Source organism: Calliphora vicina, chromosome 1 (genome assembly GCF_958450345.1).
Source record: "Calliphora vicina chromosome 1, idCalVici1.1, whole genome shotgun sequence".
Taxonomy (NCBI): Eukaryota; Metazoa; Arthropoda; class Insecta; order Diptera; family Calliphoridae; genus Calliphora; species Calliphora vicina.
Genome location: NC_088780.1, coordinates 24,124,710 through 24,141,459, shown reverse-complemented (window position 1 = coordinate 24,141,459; position 16,750 = coordinate 24,124,710). Strand labels below are relative to the sequence as shown.

Genomic DNA, 16,750 nt, shown 5'->3' with positions numbered 1-16,750 from the left:
GCAACTGTATGAATATTTTTTTGGATTTAAATACAAAATGTTTATACAATTATAGATGAAAATTGTGGTGTAAATAGTTAAACGTGATACAGTTAGTAAAGTGTAGGTAAGATAAATAATGACTTGTTATATCAGCCTTAATAAATATGTTAAAATAATTTACTTAATGCAATAAATAATAGAAATGATCAATTTATAATTGTAGATATCAATTAAATTCGATGAACAAGCTAATTTCTTAGTTTCAACTAGGGTGATCGATTATTCGTCATTTTTTAGAAACCGGTTTTCGGTTTCTTCGAAAAATTGCAATTTAATATAAACCGGTTTCGGTTTTTTAATAATAATCGGTTAACCGGTTTTTATGGAAAAATATTGAAACGCATAGAAGCCGAAAGTGCAAATAGTTGATGAAAATGTGTGTTGGAAAATAAATAAAAATGCATCATTCCAGGAATATTTAAGAGACCTTAAGAAAAACTATGAATTCAAAGAGCCTACAACCATTTTTTGGATATAATTTGTGACAATCAGTGATTTTTGTACATGATACATTTCAGATTTTAAACAGATTATTAAAAATTAATCGAACTTTATTATGTTTAATATAATGACTCAATTTGAAGTAACACTTAGTCCATAATTTTAGTACCACAGTTCTTTTTAAATTATATTTACATTGAAAAAACTGCTGAGTATGAAATCCATGGTATCTGCCAAAACTTCATTCAAAATATTGCACAACAAAGAAAACTTGATAATATTTTATATCCATTTCTGAAATTAATGCTCAAAACTATTTATACCCTACACCTCCATAGTGTGTTAGTGCTGATGTTTGTAACGTGCAAAAATATTTCACCAACACTCACTTTTAAATATACCAGTCTGCTCAGGATCATTTTCTTAAGCTACGTTTCCGCATACAGCGTAATCGGCACCGAAAACGAAATTCCATACATTTGCACCGAAAAAAATTCGTTTCAGAAATCGGCAAGGAAAATTGGGAATGAAACGGTACCGATCAGTAACGAAAAACCTGTCATTTGGGGCCGGAACGAAAACAACTTCAAGTAGGTGGTTTTCGGTGCTGTAGGAACGAAATTATTTAATAATTTTTTTATTTCAAATTTAAAGAAAATCAAAATGAATAAAAAAAATTAATTTTCTTTATTGGAAGAGGAAAAAATAATAGATTTTGTCAAAAATAATGAAATTCTATGTAATTTTCAAATGACAACTTAAAAAATAATATCGTTTCTGTTTTATGCAGCAACGCACCCAACTGAAACGAAAACAATTCAGAAACGAGACGGTGACGAACACCAACGTTTTTCAGTTTTCGTTATCGGCGCCGATTACGGTGTATGCGGAAACCCAGCTTTACTTGTTTCATTTTTATTTATTTTTAAAAGGTTAAAATATGCCAAAATAGTGTAGACTGTGCCATTGTGCCACTCAAAAAGTAATAGTGCCAAAAATGGGCACAATTGTGCCACAAATACCATCACTGGTACATATAAAAATAAATAAATATAAAAAGTCTTCGAAAATAGTTGGAGTATTTGTATTAAAAAAGTTTTTTGGATTTTAAATATTTTTTAAAATTTTTAATGCACTACAACTCATAAATACACACTTTTAAAAAAACCGGCTATTCCAGGAGAAAAACCCGGTTACTTCGATATTCGAAATATGAGCTTTTCATAAAAACCGAAACCGACTTAACCAAAAAAAGCGGTTATTAAAAACCGGCCTGATCACCCTAGTTTCAACCAACATTTTATTTGATTTTTTTAATTTTCACTATTTAATAATAAATCTTAGGCGATAAATGAGTCATAATTTGGAGTCTTCGAGTGTATATTTTGACGGCGGACCCTTTGACGAAACTACGTTCTACGAAACTACATTCCCACGATAGCCGGTTCTACACACCGGAATGATCCGAGTTCACTCGGCCAAGGGCTGTCAACTCAGCAATCACTGCTGCTACAACAACGAAACTACGTCAGGAGCGGTGCTGTAGGGTCACGAATTGGGGCACCTCAATACGTACAATTTTTAAATTCTTGCGAATTTTATGTCTGTCTAACATCAAAGATTTTAATAAATTCTTAAAGCCGAATTTGAAATTAAAAAACATATCCTTGCCCAATTGTTCAACAATATGTGACACCATGTATAACCGATTTCATTAAACTTTATTTAAACAATAAAAACATGTGAAACAAGTAAGAGTACTATATTCGGCCGTGCAGAATCTTAAATACCCTCCACCTAAATATGATGGTAAACAATTGAAATAATATAACAATTGTTAGAAAGACTATTTTACGCAGAAGATATTTTATTTCAAATGTACACAAAATTTTATCTAATTCAACTATTTATAACTGAAATTCCTATTTATGAAATTTAACAATTTATATACTTAATATCACTAGTTTACAAATCAAACATTTTTGTTTGCTCATGGAATGAAACTTATATTTTTGAGAAGAGCTAGGGACGCTAGTTAATTGACCATTTTTTGTTTTTATTTTTCACCTGCCCTGAGTACTACTAATGCATACTGTAGTGTACCGAATTGTAGTAATTAAGTATTTACATTGTTTTTGGGTACTCAACACTCTGGCGAAGCTACTAGATACTTTCAGAGTTGTATTCTTTTGACAAATTCCAAAAAAAATTAACGGGAAAAAAATAAATACTGTTTAAAAGTACATCTTTCCTGTAGATAAACGTTAATAAATCGCTATTAAATACAAACTCTAAAGTAAAAACTATTTTAAAATGTCTTCTAGAAAGTGTAAAATAAACCCAGACCATTTTTGTTTTATTTGCTGAAAAATTATTCAGTCAGATCGAGGTTTTCCTATAACACAAACACTGCAAAATGCTTATTTACATTAAAAAATTTCGTGAAAACTTTAGATAAGACAAAACCAGCATTTCAATATTTATGCAGCGTGTTCCCGAGTCTTTCTGAGGCTAAACTAAAAGAAGGGATATTTGTGGGTCGTCAAATAAGAAAAATTTTGGTTGAAACCAAATTTGAGTGTCTATTAACCGGTGTTGAAAATGCAGCATGGAATTCTTTTAAACTTGTTGTTCAAGAATTTTTGGGGAATAAGAAAAGTCAAAATTACAGAGATATTGTTGCGAATTTATTACTTAATTTTGAACTGATGGGTGTAAATATATCCCTCAAAATTCACTTTTTACATTCTCATGTGGATTTTTTCCCGGAAAACCTCGGACACATGAGTGACGAACATAGAGAGCGTTTCCATGAAGATTTGAAGTTTTTCGAGAGGAATTATCAAGGTTTTTGGGATCAGAATATGCTAGGAGACTACTGTTGGAGTATCGTGAGGGAGACAAATGAAAATAATTATAAAAAGAGGACTAAAACACTTTACTTTTAATTTTTGTGTCCTAATTTAATGAACATTTTTATATTTTTCGTTTTTAATAAATATCTCAAAAGTTTGACGTCCAGGATTTTTTTAAATATTTTTTCCGAAGTTAGAAGACCTAAATACACAAATCCCCATATGTTTCAATTCATGAGCAAAAACCTTGTAAACTAGTGTAATTAGTTAAAACGTTTGATCAACATGTTTCCCTTTTAACCTCAAGTGAAGAAACAGAGTATAAAAAAAGGGTTTACAAAAATATATTTAGACAAATTTCAAAATATTTGGTTGTGGGCATTATGTGGGAGCTATGACATATTATGATTCGATTGTCATAAAATATTTTAACGTGATTTTTATGTATTTATATGGGAGCTGTGGCCAATTATGGACCGATATTCACAAAATTAGTATTATGATTTTTGAAAAGAAATTACTGATCTGTGTACTATTTTGGTTTAATATATGGATGCTATGACCTATTATGGTCCCAACTATATGAGGGTCAATTTAGTAGAATTTCATATAAACAACGCTATTAACAAGAGTGGACCTTATTATGGACCAATATTTAAAAAATCTTGTAGTACGATTCTTGGATATAAATTACTGATCGGTGTAAAATTTTCAGTATAGATTTTTTTGGATATTTATGCAGGTTAATGTGCTTTTTAACCTCAAGTGAAGATTCTTCACTGATGAAACAGATTATAAAAGAGGGTATACAAATATATTTAGACAAATTTCAATATTGTGGTTGTGGGACTTATATGGGAGATATGACCTATTATGAGTCGATTGTCATAAAATATTTTAACGTGATTTTTATGTATTTATATGGGAGATATGGCCAATTATGGACCGATATTCACAAAATTGAGTATTATGATTTTTTAAAAGAAATTACTGATCTGTGTACTATTTAGGTTCAATATATCGATGCTATGACCTATTATGGTCCTAAGTATCTGAGGGCTATTTTTGTAGAATTTCATATAAACAACGCTATTAACAAGAGTGAATCTTATATGGGAGCTATGGTCCAATATTTAAAAAAAACTTTAGTACGATTCTTGGATACAAATTACAGATCGGTGTAAAATTTTGGTTCAGTACAGATTTTTTTGGATATTTGTGCATGTTAATGTGTCTTCCTGAAGTGGTTCTTATATGGAGGCTATGACCAATTATGGGCCTATCATCATAAAATTTTGTACATCGATTTTTGTATATATTGAATAAATTTGTTTCGAATTTCAACCTGATAACTATATTTGTAAGAAATTTATGAGGATTTTATGGATTTTCAGGAGTGGACCTTATATGGGAGCTATGGTTAAATATGGACCGATATTCACAAAATCCAGAAGTATGATTACTGGATACAAATTACTGATCTGTACGTAATTTCATTTTGATATCGATATGTTTTAAATATTTATTATGGTTAACATCTTTTTCTGAAATGGCCCTTATAGGGGAGCTATGACCAATTATCGACCAATCTGCATAAAATTTGGTACAGTTTTGTCTATGTATATGAGTATTATTTTTGCCATATTTTAGCATGATAAGGGTATATATAAGAGATTTATGAGTACTTAACTGATTTTCGGAAGTGGACCTTATATGGGAGCTATGGTCAAATATGGACCGATATTCACAAAATCTTGTAGTATGATTGCTAAATATAAATTACGGATCTGTGTAAAATTTGGTTTTGATATTGATATTTTTTAGATATTTATGTAGGTTATTGTGTTTTTCGGAAGTGGTCCTAATATGGGAGCTATAAACAATTATCGGCCGATCTTCATAGAATTAGTTACAGCGATTTTGATATATGTAGTGATTATTTATGACGAATGTCAACTTATTAGCTATATTTGTAAGACATTTATGCTTATTTAAGTGCTTTTCGGAAGTGAACTTTATATGGGGGCTATGGTCAAATATGGGCCGATCCAGAAAAAATTTGGTGTTGTGATTTTTTTAAATACGAAACTTATTTTTCCTGAATTTAGTGTGGATACTGCAATTTTGTAGGCATTTGCAGACCATAGAACCATATTTCGGGAAGAAATTTGTATGGGGGCTAGGAGAAATTATGGACCGATTCTTATAATTTTTGCCAGAGTTAGTTTCTTTAACATAAAAATAACGTGTGTAAATTTTTATTTTATTATCTGCAATATATTTGCATAAATAACAAAAACCATATTAAAATTATCAAGTTATTTTTTAGGTTGTCTCACATTTTGGTTCATAACTCTGGTTCCACTGAACCGATTTTGCTGATTTTCAATACCAAACTGCTTAGGAGAACAATAAACATTTTGTTATGCAAGTCTACCAATTTTGTTTTCATATTTTGGACGTGAGCGTGTTTTACACAGACAGACATACGGAGAGACATGGCTCAATCGACTTAGAATTTCATAAGGATCAATAATATATATACTTTGTTGGGTCTCAGATGAATATTTCTCAATGTTATACACGGAATGACAAACTTATGGTGGTGGAGGGTATAAAAAGTTTCATGTAAAGTCCAAGAATAATCAATTTTGAATTTGAAAATTGAGGAAATTCTTAATTTTTTTCGTCGAAAAACTGCTACATATAACTCCTAAAATATTCTATATGTGATTTCCATAGGCCCTTTCGAATTGAACCTATGTTTTAAATAATTTTTAGACTAAGAGTTTTTTATTTTTTTTTTTCATTTTAACTAATGATACATTTGATATCCCTAAAATATTTATTAGAAAATGTTAAGGGAACATGAAATGTACGAATAATATATTACTATTTTCTAATTAATAGTTGGTTACGTAGTAAATGATCAATTATTTCTATAAAACTAGCATGCAACTACAGTTTGCATGTTGACTGTTAAAAATCATGTATACAAATTATATAATTTACTTAATATTTCTATTAATATTTACTTTAGGATATACATTTAAATGGAATATTTTTTCACTGAAACACATTGATGATACTGTGAAATATTATTGATAATAAATAAAACAAGACATTTATAATAATATATTACTTTTATTTTAACACAAATGACTTTATAATAAAAACAATAGTAAACAGTATTGCATGTACTCGTACTATTCATGATTATTTTTTATATGGAATTATTTTACTTGTATATATAGATAAATATAAAAAAAGATTACATAATTTAAAAAAAAAAATTGGTTTTAAATATCGTTGCACTTCTACTGCTCTTTGGTTACATTCTAAAACAAATCTCGATTTTTCTCAAACAAAGATTCCCATTGTTTGATCTTCTCCATTTCAGGCACATCGATAACTTTCAGTTCATCACTTATATTTAGGCACTTATACACTTCATCGGACTTCTTAATCGGATCCCAGGCCAGATTTTCCATGCCCTCAATTTCGCTGCTATGGGGATTGCCAGTTGTAGCGAATTGTACCCATATGCCAGTCATACGTTCAATTGTTTTATATTCCCGTGATTCTTTGGGCATACGTTTGGCTAGCAGATTCCAGAACAAATAGGTCAATTCATCGGCATGACTGACACCCTTAACGCCACGTCCATAACGCATAATACGATAGGGATTGATAATGTCTTCGGAATCGAAATCAAAACGATATAAATAGACGGGAGTTCCAGATGTGTGATTGAAACGTAATTGCAGCAAGCGATGCATGGGGAACCAGAAATAGATGTGTGAACAAAGCTGTAAATAAAAAATATGCATATTACATCTCTCAATAATGGAAAATTTATATGAAAACAAAAAAGGTTTATTGGTTTTCAAACAATATTTACAACCAACAGTTTTGGCGCATCTTGTCATTCCGTTTGTAGCTCATCGAATATTGGTCGTAGACCCACAAAAGTATATGTACTGCGGGCTTTTATAAAATCATAAGGCAATCTAGCACAGTATGTCTGTCTATTAAAGACACGATAGGTCCTAGAGAGACGGATTGAGAATGATGAAATGTTCTCGAAAATATTCTTTGTTGATCAAAAATTTTTGGTATTGAATATGAGTAAAATCGGTCCAAGCGAAAACATGAAGTATCGAAAAATAGGTTGTATAGATAAGAAATCGGATTAAAAGATATGAACAACTTTGTTCGAACTTAGTATGCTATAGACATGTTTATGGTGGACTTATAAGATTTGGTATAACCGAATGTAACACTCTTACTTGTTTTAATTTACATTAACTAAATTTCCTGAATTTAATACACCATTCCAATACTGAGATCAAAGTTTCGAAAATAATCTTAATTATAAGTTTTGGTTGTACAGAAGATAAAGTCCATATTTCAGCACTCTAACTGTAAAAAAAATATTTCTTAGGAAAAGCATTGAACAGAAAAAGATTTCTCAGAAAAAATGTTCGACAATCAATAAAGCTTGTGTGCTAAATTTTGCCCGTCATTGATAACATCATGTTTTTTTAAGTAGAAATTTGTAACCGATTATGGCCAAGAGATAACTAAAAAAACAATGTTGATCAGCAGAAGTTAGGGTGATATAGTGAAGCAAATCTAGTTGGTATCAACGTTAAAATATATCAACATCACGACACATGCATAATATACCAGCAATTCTGTAGACTAACAGCGAAATCACTATTTTACCCATATTTACGTTAACCACTGGTGGATATCAATCTACTCTACTTTGCTTATAAAGATAAATGAACCCTTAAAAATAGTCATCCTGTATCTGTTCACAGTATTTTCTAAAGTGAAATTTTAAAAAGTTTTTACTGACTACACTCTGGATTACTTAAAGACACTAATGTCAGAATTGGCTCTACGCTAGATAACATGGACTGAACATACATCTAATTTACTTATACATGGAATAAGTGAAATCAAAGGGACTACATATTAGTAAAATATATTGTCTGAAAGGCATATACATTAGTGTGTCCCAAAAATTTTTTTTTTCTTATTTATAACTTTTAAAATTTTTATGAAAATGAAAAAAAAATAACAATGCAGTTTGAAAGATCAATTAATTCTTAATAATTTAGAGACAACAATTTTTGAATTTGCTTTTACCGTTCCTGATTTATATAAAGAAAACCAAAGCTTTTATGTACACAAAATGATTTTTATACCCTACACCACCATAGTGTAATCAAACTACAAGTCGCAATTTCAAAGATAAAATTTGGTACAAGCTTTTCTATTGCCACATGGAGAAGCATATTGAATTTGGATGGAATCGGTCCATTATTTCTACTATCCCCCATACGATTGCCCTATCTAAAAATAGATAAGCTCTCATAAATATCTTAGTTATAAAGATATCTAAACCAAATTATGCACAAATAAGTTTTATATAAGCTAAACTCACGCCTACCAAATTTTGTGGCGATCGGTCCATAATTAGTCATAGCTCCCATATAAGGTCCACTTCCGAAAATCACTTTAACTAGCATAAATCTCTTAAAAATATTCGTATTCAAATAAAATTCAATCCAAATATGTTATATATATACAAAAGTCATGTCACCAAATTGAATAACGATCGGTCCATAATTAGTCATAGCTCCCATATAAAGCCCACTTCCGAAAATCATTTTAACGTGCACAAATCTCTTAAAAATGTTGGTACATTTTAAAAGAAAACTGTTAAAAGAAAATTGTTGTCCCTAAATTATTAAGAATTAATTGATCTTTCAAACTGCAATGTTAGTTTTTTTAATTTTCATAAAAATTTTAAAAGTTATAAAGCCTTATTTACAAAATTTATGGACAAATTTCGAAAAATTGTAATGTAGGGCACCTTAATGAGCCAATTCATTACAAAAACTAAAAATGTTTGCACACAAAAATAAAGCATGGACATTTTTCTTTTAAACTGTGTCCTCAAAAGTAATGAAATTCGTGGATCTTGACAAAGTTATGAATAAAACTCAAAAAAAGGCCGACAAACACGATTTTTGGCAAAAACCCGAATTGAGCGACCTCTAAACCACTTCCGAAAAATCTGAAAAAAATCTCTAAAATACTATACCCTATAAGCTTTCAAATTATGCTTGAGCCCCAACAAAAAAATTTTTTTGGGACACCCTAATATACATATAGTATAGTCGCTATAGAAATTAAAAGGATCCTTTCCCTAAAAGGTTGTGTGCTGTTAAGTAAAAACATCATTAGAAATGAGCTCCAACTATTTCTAGTGCTGGTCAAGTGATAGACTAAATTGAGTTCACATGAATGAACCAACAGGTTTATAACTTTGGTCATTCTTGGATCAATATAGTGTTTCTTGGTGGTGACAGCATAACCATTACGACATAGAAATGAAATGAAATTTCAACAATTCCATTTTTGAAATGAAAATTTTTAGAAAATCTATACATCACTTGAGAACGGCTGGAGTGATTTGGCTGATATTTTTTATTCGATTCGATTCCCGGTAAAACTTGGAAATTTTAATATAGCCTCCTTTTCACTTCTCATTTGTGTGTTTTAGTTCTATTTAAAATACAAATCATTAGTAAATAGCTACCGAGCGAAGCCGGGACGATCAGATAGTATAATATAAAAAATGTCGATGAATAAAATTAATTTTTCAGTCTTCTTAATTGGACACCATTTAAGGTTGTTCAGAATTACGAAACTCGCTTTAGTTTGGGATTTGTGTAAGTCTAAAGTTCATATTTTTTATTTGCGATTATGCGAGATTTATGCTAGTTAAAATGATTTTCAGAAGTGGAACCGACCATCACAAAATTTGGTGAGGCGAGATCGGCTTATATAAAATGTATTTTTGCTGACTTTGGTTTGGATAGCTATATAAATAAGATATTTGTGAGAGCTTATTTTCAGATGGGGATATCGCATGGGCGCTAGGAGAAATAATGAACCGATTCTAATCAAATTCAATAGGCCTCGTCCCTGGGCAATTAAAGTTCTTGTACCAAATTTTGTCGAATTATCTTTAAAATTGAGACCTGTAGTAATCGACTCAGAAAATGATCATGAGGAGATTGGTGGGTGTTGCGAATATTCGAATATTCTTGCACGTTACAAATATCAGCACTAACCCAATATATTCTCCCCAGTATGGTGGTTTAGGGTATAAACAACTAAATCTTTATTTGGATATGTGTGTGTCATTCTGTTTAAGAATTAAATAGGAGAAACTAAGTTTACATCAGAGATACTTTTCCTTGTGCCATTGTTTTTTAAAATGTTTGAAATGATGTTACGTCATTTTGCATTTTATGTGACGATATGTATATTATGGACCGATAAAGAAGTCGATATGTTCATCTGTATGTCGGAATCGCCTTTCAGAAGCCACCAAAATTCATTTATACATCAATATATCCGCTATAGTCCAAATTAGAAAATTTTACTAAAAATCGTGCCCAAATAAAATAAGTAAAAAAGTATGGTCGGTCAAGCCCGACCATATAATACCCTACACTAAGTTAATGTGCAAAAACATTTTTCTTTTAAAATATCAATAATTTATAATCGTGACTGATTTTTGGAAGTGGACCTTAAATGGTAGCTATGATTAATTATGGACCGATCACCATGAAATTAGGTCGTGTGATTTATGTCTATTTATTTATGTTAAATTTTGTGTGTATACCAACATTTTTAAGAATTTCGGAAACGGGTCTATATGGGAGCTATGACTAATTATGGACCGATCATAACAAAATTGTGTAGATACATATACAAATTAAACACTTAAGACCGGTAAAGTCCAATTTCGGGAGGACATTTGTGTGGGGGCTAGGTGAAATAATTTCCGATTTCAACCAGTTTCAATAGACTTGGACCTAATTTTTTCACTAAATTTTTGTTTGACAAAAAACTAGTTTCACATAAATTTTTTTTACCAAAAAATGTTTTTAATATTTTTTCTTTTAACATTTTTTGAAGAACACAGCCCAATATATTCTAAGTACCTATGTCAAAATACAAACGTTACTTCTGCAAATTATTTAGCATATTTTCTAATAAATTTTTAATTAAGAACCTTTTGTTCTTAATACATAAAATATATAACATTCTTTTGATTTGATACAACACAGATGCATATAAGGAGTGAGATCGAAAAATTCTTAACATACATATATGTTTATAAAAAAGAAACCACTAAACTTACAGCTTTAATTTTTTTTTTATTTGATTGAAATTATTATTACAATTTACAAAAAAAATTATTTTTATAGTTTTAATCACTAGTGATGAAATTTTGAACCTTTTTCGGAAACCCTTCCATTAACGTTTTTATAGTGCTTTCTGTCACTTTGCTCGAACATGTAGTCCATCTCCGTTTAAAATCTACCACACTTTTGGACACCTTTTTTGTACTCTTCAATTCTCTTTTAACAAGAGCCCAATATCTCTCCACTGGCCTTAGCTCCGGGCAGTTTGGAGGATTTGCCTCTCTTGGTACAAATACCACATTATTGTTCTTGTACCACTCAAGGGCTTGTTTGCCATAGTGACAGGATGCCAAGTCAGGCCAAAAATAAGTGGACACATTATGAAGTCTTATGAATGGAAGCAGCCTTTTTTGTAAACATTCCTTGATGTAAATTTCGGTATTTATAGAGCCCGTTGTAACAAATGAGTGGCTTCTTTTGCCGCAACTGCATATTGCTTGCCATACCAAGAACTTTCTGGGAAATTTTGTCTGCTTTTGGGTCCTAAACTTTTCTTCAACATTCCCTCGAGCATCAGCAACATAAAATTTTTGACCTGGAAGTTGCGAAAAATCTGCCAGAACATACGTTTCGTCATCCATTATGCAGCAAGAATATTTTTTTATAAAACTTGAAATTGAATTCCGTGCTCTGTTTTTGGCCTCTAAATTTTTAGTAGCGTTCCTGTCAGGAACTTTTTGAGCCTTGTATGTTTTTAAACCTGCATTAGCTTTAACTTTTCGTACCAAATAGTCCGAGCACTGAGCTAACCGGGCTGCTTTCCTACCGGATGTGTTGGGAGCTCTTTTGAAAATGCGTTCTATTTTTTTGGCTTTAGAAACATCATGTGGACCATTCCTTCTACCTGAACCAGGTTTTCTATCAACTGACAAGTTCTCCCGGTACTGTTTAATAACATTGGAAACAGTTTGACGGCAGACCTTTGTATGCTTGGCCAACTTTTTGTAAGACCAAGTTGGGTTTTGTTGAAAATATTTAATAATTTCAGTACGCACTTTTTTCTGGTCACTCATTTTAATCAGATTAACAAAAAAATTAATATAATTGACATTACACATAATAACTGACATGTTTTTCAAAGGTAACTTGATCAAAAAAAAATTCAAATAATACTTGGGTTAAAAAATGTAATGAAAAACGTGTGTTAAGAATTTTTCGATCTCACTCCTTAAGTTATCATATTTTAATATTATTTGTATCATACTTATATAATATAAAGACTATTTTTATAAAAAAATATTCTAAATTTCAATTATTATGGTGGCGTCATTATACATTTCATATATTATTTTAATCATACAATGGCTCATACTTAAGAAAAATATTTGGAAAATGAAAAAAAAACATCTTTTCAAGGACAATTTTCTATATTATAGCTTTTTTTGATAATAAAAGGATTTCTAGAAACGACTTTGTAAACTACGATTCTTTAGCTTCATTATGTGATCAACAATTTTCAAATCTGGTTAACAGTTCTAAAGTTATACGGTTTTATTTTAGGTATTTTGCACTCATGAAAACCACACTAAAGCGAATATTGAAATTCTAAAGTATTTAAAATTGTGCGGTAGAGTTGTGGTTATGGACCGATTTTAAAAAGCAACCTATGTTGGACTGTAGGGCATATATTTATATAGCTATTACTTATGTTTATTATTTGTGGTCTTCGAAAAGTTGACTTCAACTGACGGACATGGCTGTAGCATCTCCGCTATCTAACAATTGCAGAAATTGTCTAGTCGAAGAAGTGAAAGAGCCAGTACAAAATCTGTGACTGCCCCACTTTATATGAGCGTAGACTAAGATATCTTGGTAAAGGACTCTTTCATGATCTTTTGTAAAAATCAGTATACAAACTGGTGTCTTGATTTAAAATTCTAAGTATCTGTACTTACATCCATAAAGTTATCCGCTGTAGGAGTTTCTCCAGTAGTATGAACCTTTTTAATTTTAGCACCCATTTCCAATGTGTCCGGAGCAGTACGCTCAGCATCAGCCAATTCGGGAGGCACAAAGTTGACACATGTATCCATCTCTTTAAGAATTGCTGGCATTTGCTTGACAACTATTAACAATTAGTAACATTTAAGAGGTTTAATTATAACCGTTTTGTTTAATCTGTAGTCAAAATACTAACTCGAATTAAATATCAGCCCCTCGTATGAAGTATTACCCATCATTGTGGGTATAGAATTACCCCAAGCAGTTTTAACCATTTCCCTGGGATGTTTTGGTATGACACACTCAGCTGACTGATAAGGTTCCACAGTAGGGCCAAAGGCAAACATCACCTTATTTTTATGATCCTCTGGAGTTAGGACTTTTTCCTCCAGCTTTATTAAATCCTGAGATTTGGCTTTCAGCAGGAATTCCAAGACATCCTTATCATTATCTTCACCCTTATAACCGGCCAACTTAGCTATGTTATAGGCACGATGTTGACACTCGGTGCTAGCCCAAGGGCATATAGCATTGCCCGACATTAGAACACCACGATGGAAAATACCACGAGTTTGTTCGGTCAACATCATGTAGTGTGTGGAAGCACCGCCAGCGCTCTCACCAAAGACAGTGATATTGTCGGGATTACCGCCAAAGTTGGCGCAGTTATTTTTAATCCAACGCAAAGCCATTACTTGATCCTTAAGGCCAGCATTGCCGGGCACATTTAGATCTTCGGTGTTTAAGCTAAGGAAACCTATTTAGAGTTTAGAAAATTGTTTAGATTCAATTTGTTATGAGTTTGCATATGACTTACCTAAAACTCCCAAACGATATTGTATATTAATCACTACTACATCCTTTTTAATGAAGTAATCGGGACCAAACATATCACGGTGATTCTCTCCGATAATAAAACCACCACCATGTATGAACACTAAAACTGGACGTTTGGTTTCAGGAGTCAACTGTAATAGGAAATAGAGATTTTTAAGCCAAATATCTTAAAACAAAAGAAGTTTAATAAACTAATAATAATGACTCAATATCATCTTAATTTCTTACAAATACCCAGCCACCTAGAACTGTAATAATATTTGTGCAATATAATTAACATATAAGCAACAGAAACTCCCTAAATCTTTCCAATAAATTATCTTATAAATTCTTATGCATTACACAAATTTACTTACATTATTCGTATAAACACTTAGGTATAAACAATCCTCTGAACCGCATACTTTGCCCGTAATAAAATCACGTTGCACTGACTTATCTTTATTATTGCAACAATCACGCTCACCTTCCCAGGGGGTTGGCCGTTGGGGTGCTTTAAATCTCAGCTCCCCCAATGGGGGTTGTGCGTATGGTATACCCTCAAAACTGTAGTAGGAATCATCGTAAATTGTTAAACGCTTAATGCCTTTTACTTTGCCATATTCAGTTTCAGCCACCACAGTCTCATTCGTTGTTAAACGATAGTTTAGAAATTTATATTCAATGCATCTAAAAGTAGAATACGAAAAAAAAAATAATTAGTTGTATAAATAAAAGTGATTAAAAAAAAGTGATAGAAAATTAATTTAATTTCAAAAGTTTTCTTAGCATACATTAAGGGGAAATCTGGCAAATGACACAATTTACTATTTTGAACATATCCATAGATACAAGCTGTAATTGGCACACGTACACATACAAATTTATATGGTTATGAAATAATTATAATTCCTCAACAGATTTGTTTTTTTTTGCTGTTTTAAAATGTTCTAATCATTTGTGTACTTTGCTACACAGTTTTGGATTGCATACTTTTGCTTTTTTGGGTTTTTTTCAGTTATATATTGGCATCCTATTATATTTAATTTAATTATTTTCAAACATGGTTTTGAAGTATAACTTTTTTTATATTTTTGTAGAATAATTGCACCTGCATTCATCATTTAATTTAATATAGATTTTTAGCATACATTTTAATTTATTTGGAATTAAATAAAAATGGAGTCTAAAAATTTACCCAGCATTATAATAAAATAGAAAACACAGTTTTCTTTTAAATCAGATTGTTACTAAAGCCACCAAATTATGGGAAATGTATTGATTTTGTAATTCCGTTTGCAACACATCAAAATTAAATGCCTGCTGCAGGCACCGTACATAACGGTTATCCAGAAAATTTGAAACCAAAAAATCACTATGTTAGGGTCAACGCAGACCTATACTATTATATACCAATAGATTCGTATTGACATGCTCTTTCAGAATCTATGGTGATATTAAAAAAATGACCTCAACTCCACAGTTCGCATGAAACTGTTTAAAAAAGAGTTTTAAATAGCCGTCGTAAAAAAACTCATTTGAGGAATTTTATTTTTTCCGTCAGAAAAAAACTCATTTGAGGAGTTTTATTTTTTCATCATAAAAAAAGCCATTTGAGGAGTTTTATTTTTTCCTTCAGAAAATAAAACTCTTATCGATTATTTTCTACTTTTTTCAGTATTTTTCTTTATTGAGTCAATCTGATATAATGCGAGTAGTTTATTTGTTTAAGAAAAAAAAAACAACAATTTAATAATTGGAATCAAGCAATAGAAAATTAAAATACCGCTTGTTTTATGATGGAAAAAATAAAACTCCTCAAATAAGTTTTTTTTCTAACGGAATCTATGGTGACATTAAAAAATTCATCTCCACAGTTGACAGTCAAGTTCAACGTTAAAATAAAAGTTCGCATGAAACTCTTTAAAAAAGAGTTTTAAATAGCCGTCGTAAAAAAACTCATTTGAGGAGTTTTATTTTTCTGTCATTAAAAAAACTCTTTTGAGAAGTTTTATTTTTACCGTCAGAAAAAGGAGTTTTATTTTTCTGTCATTAAAAAAAACTCTTTTGAGAAGTTTTAATTTTTCCGTCAGAAAAAAATTTCATTTGAGGAGTTTTATTTTTTCCGTCATAAAAAAGTCATTTGAGGAGTTTTATTTTTTCCATCAGAAAATAAAACTCATCGATTATTTTGTACTTTTTTTCAGTATTTTTCTTTATTGAGTCTATCTAATATAATAAGTGTAGTAATTTATTTGTTTAAGAAAAAAAAACAACAACAATTTTTTTTTAAAGACAGTTTTTATTTTAATCACCAGCGACATGCTTTAGGTGTCAATTTACATAAAATGTCTTTTA

General features: G+C 30.7%; 1 protein-coding gene across 1 annotated transcript in view; it reads right to left on the bottom strand.

The window, feature by feature from the left end:
- Window positions 1-6,462: 6,462 nt before the first annotated feature.
- The window catches only part of alpha-Est7 (alpha-Esterase-7), a 30,821-nt gene continuing 20,533 nt past the window's right edge, over window positions 6,463-16,750 (bottom strand). The window contains exons 2-6 of the mRNA XM_065504566.1: window positions 14,770-15,082; window positions 14,394-14,544; window positions 13,773-14,333; window positions 13,531-13,700; window positions 6,463-7,147 (exon numbers count right to left, since the gene is read on the bottom strand). Coding sequence (XP_065360638.1) covers window positions 6,677-7,147; window positions 13,531-13,700; window positions 13,773-14,333; window positions 14,394-14,544; window positions 14,770-15,082 — 1,666 coding nt within the window. The 3' untranslated portion in view covers window positions 6,463-6,676. The remainder of the gene's footprint in view (window positions 7,148-13,530; window positions 13,701-13,772; window positions 14,334-14,393; window positions 14,545-14,769; window positions 15,083-16,750) is intronic.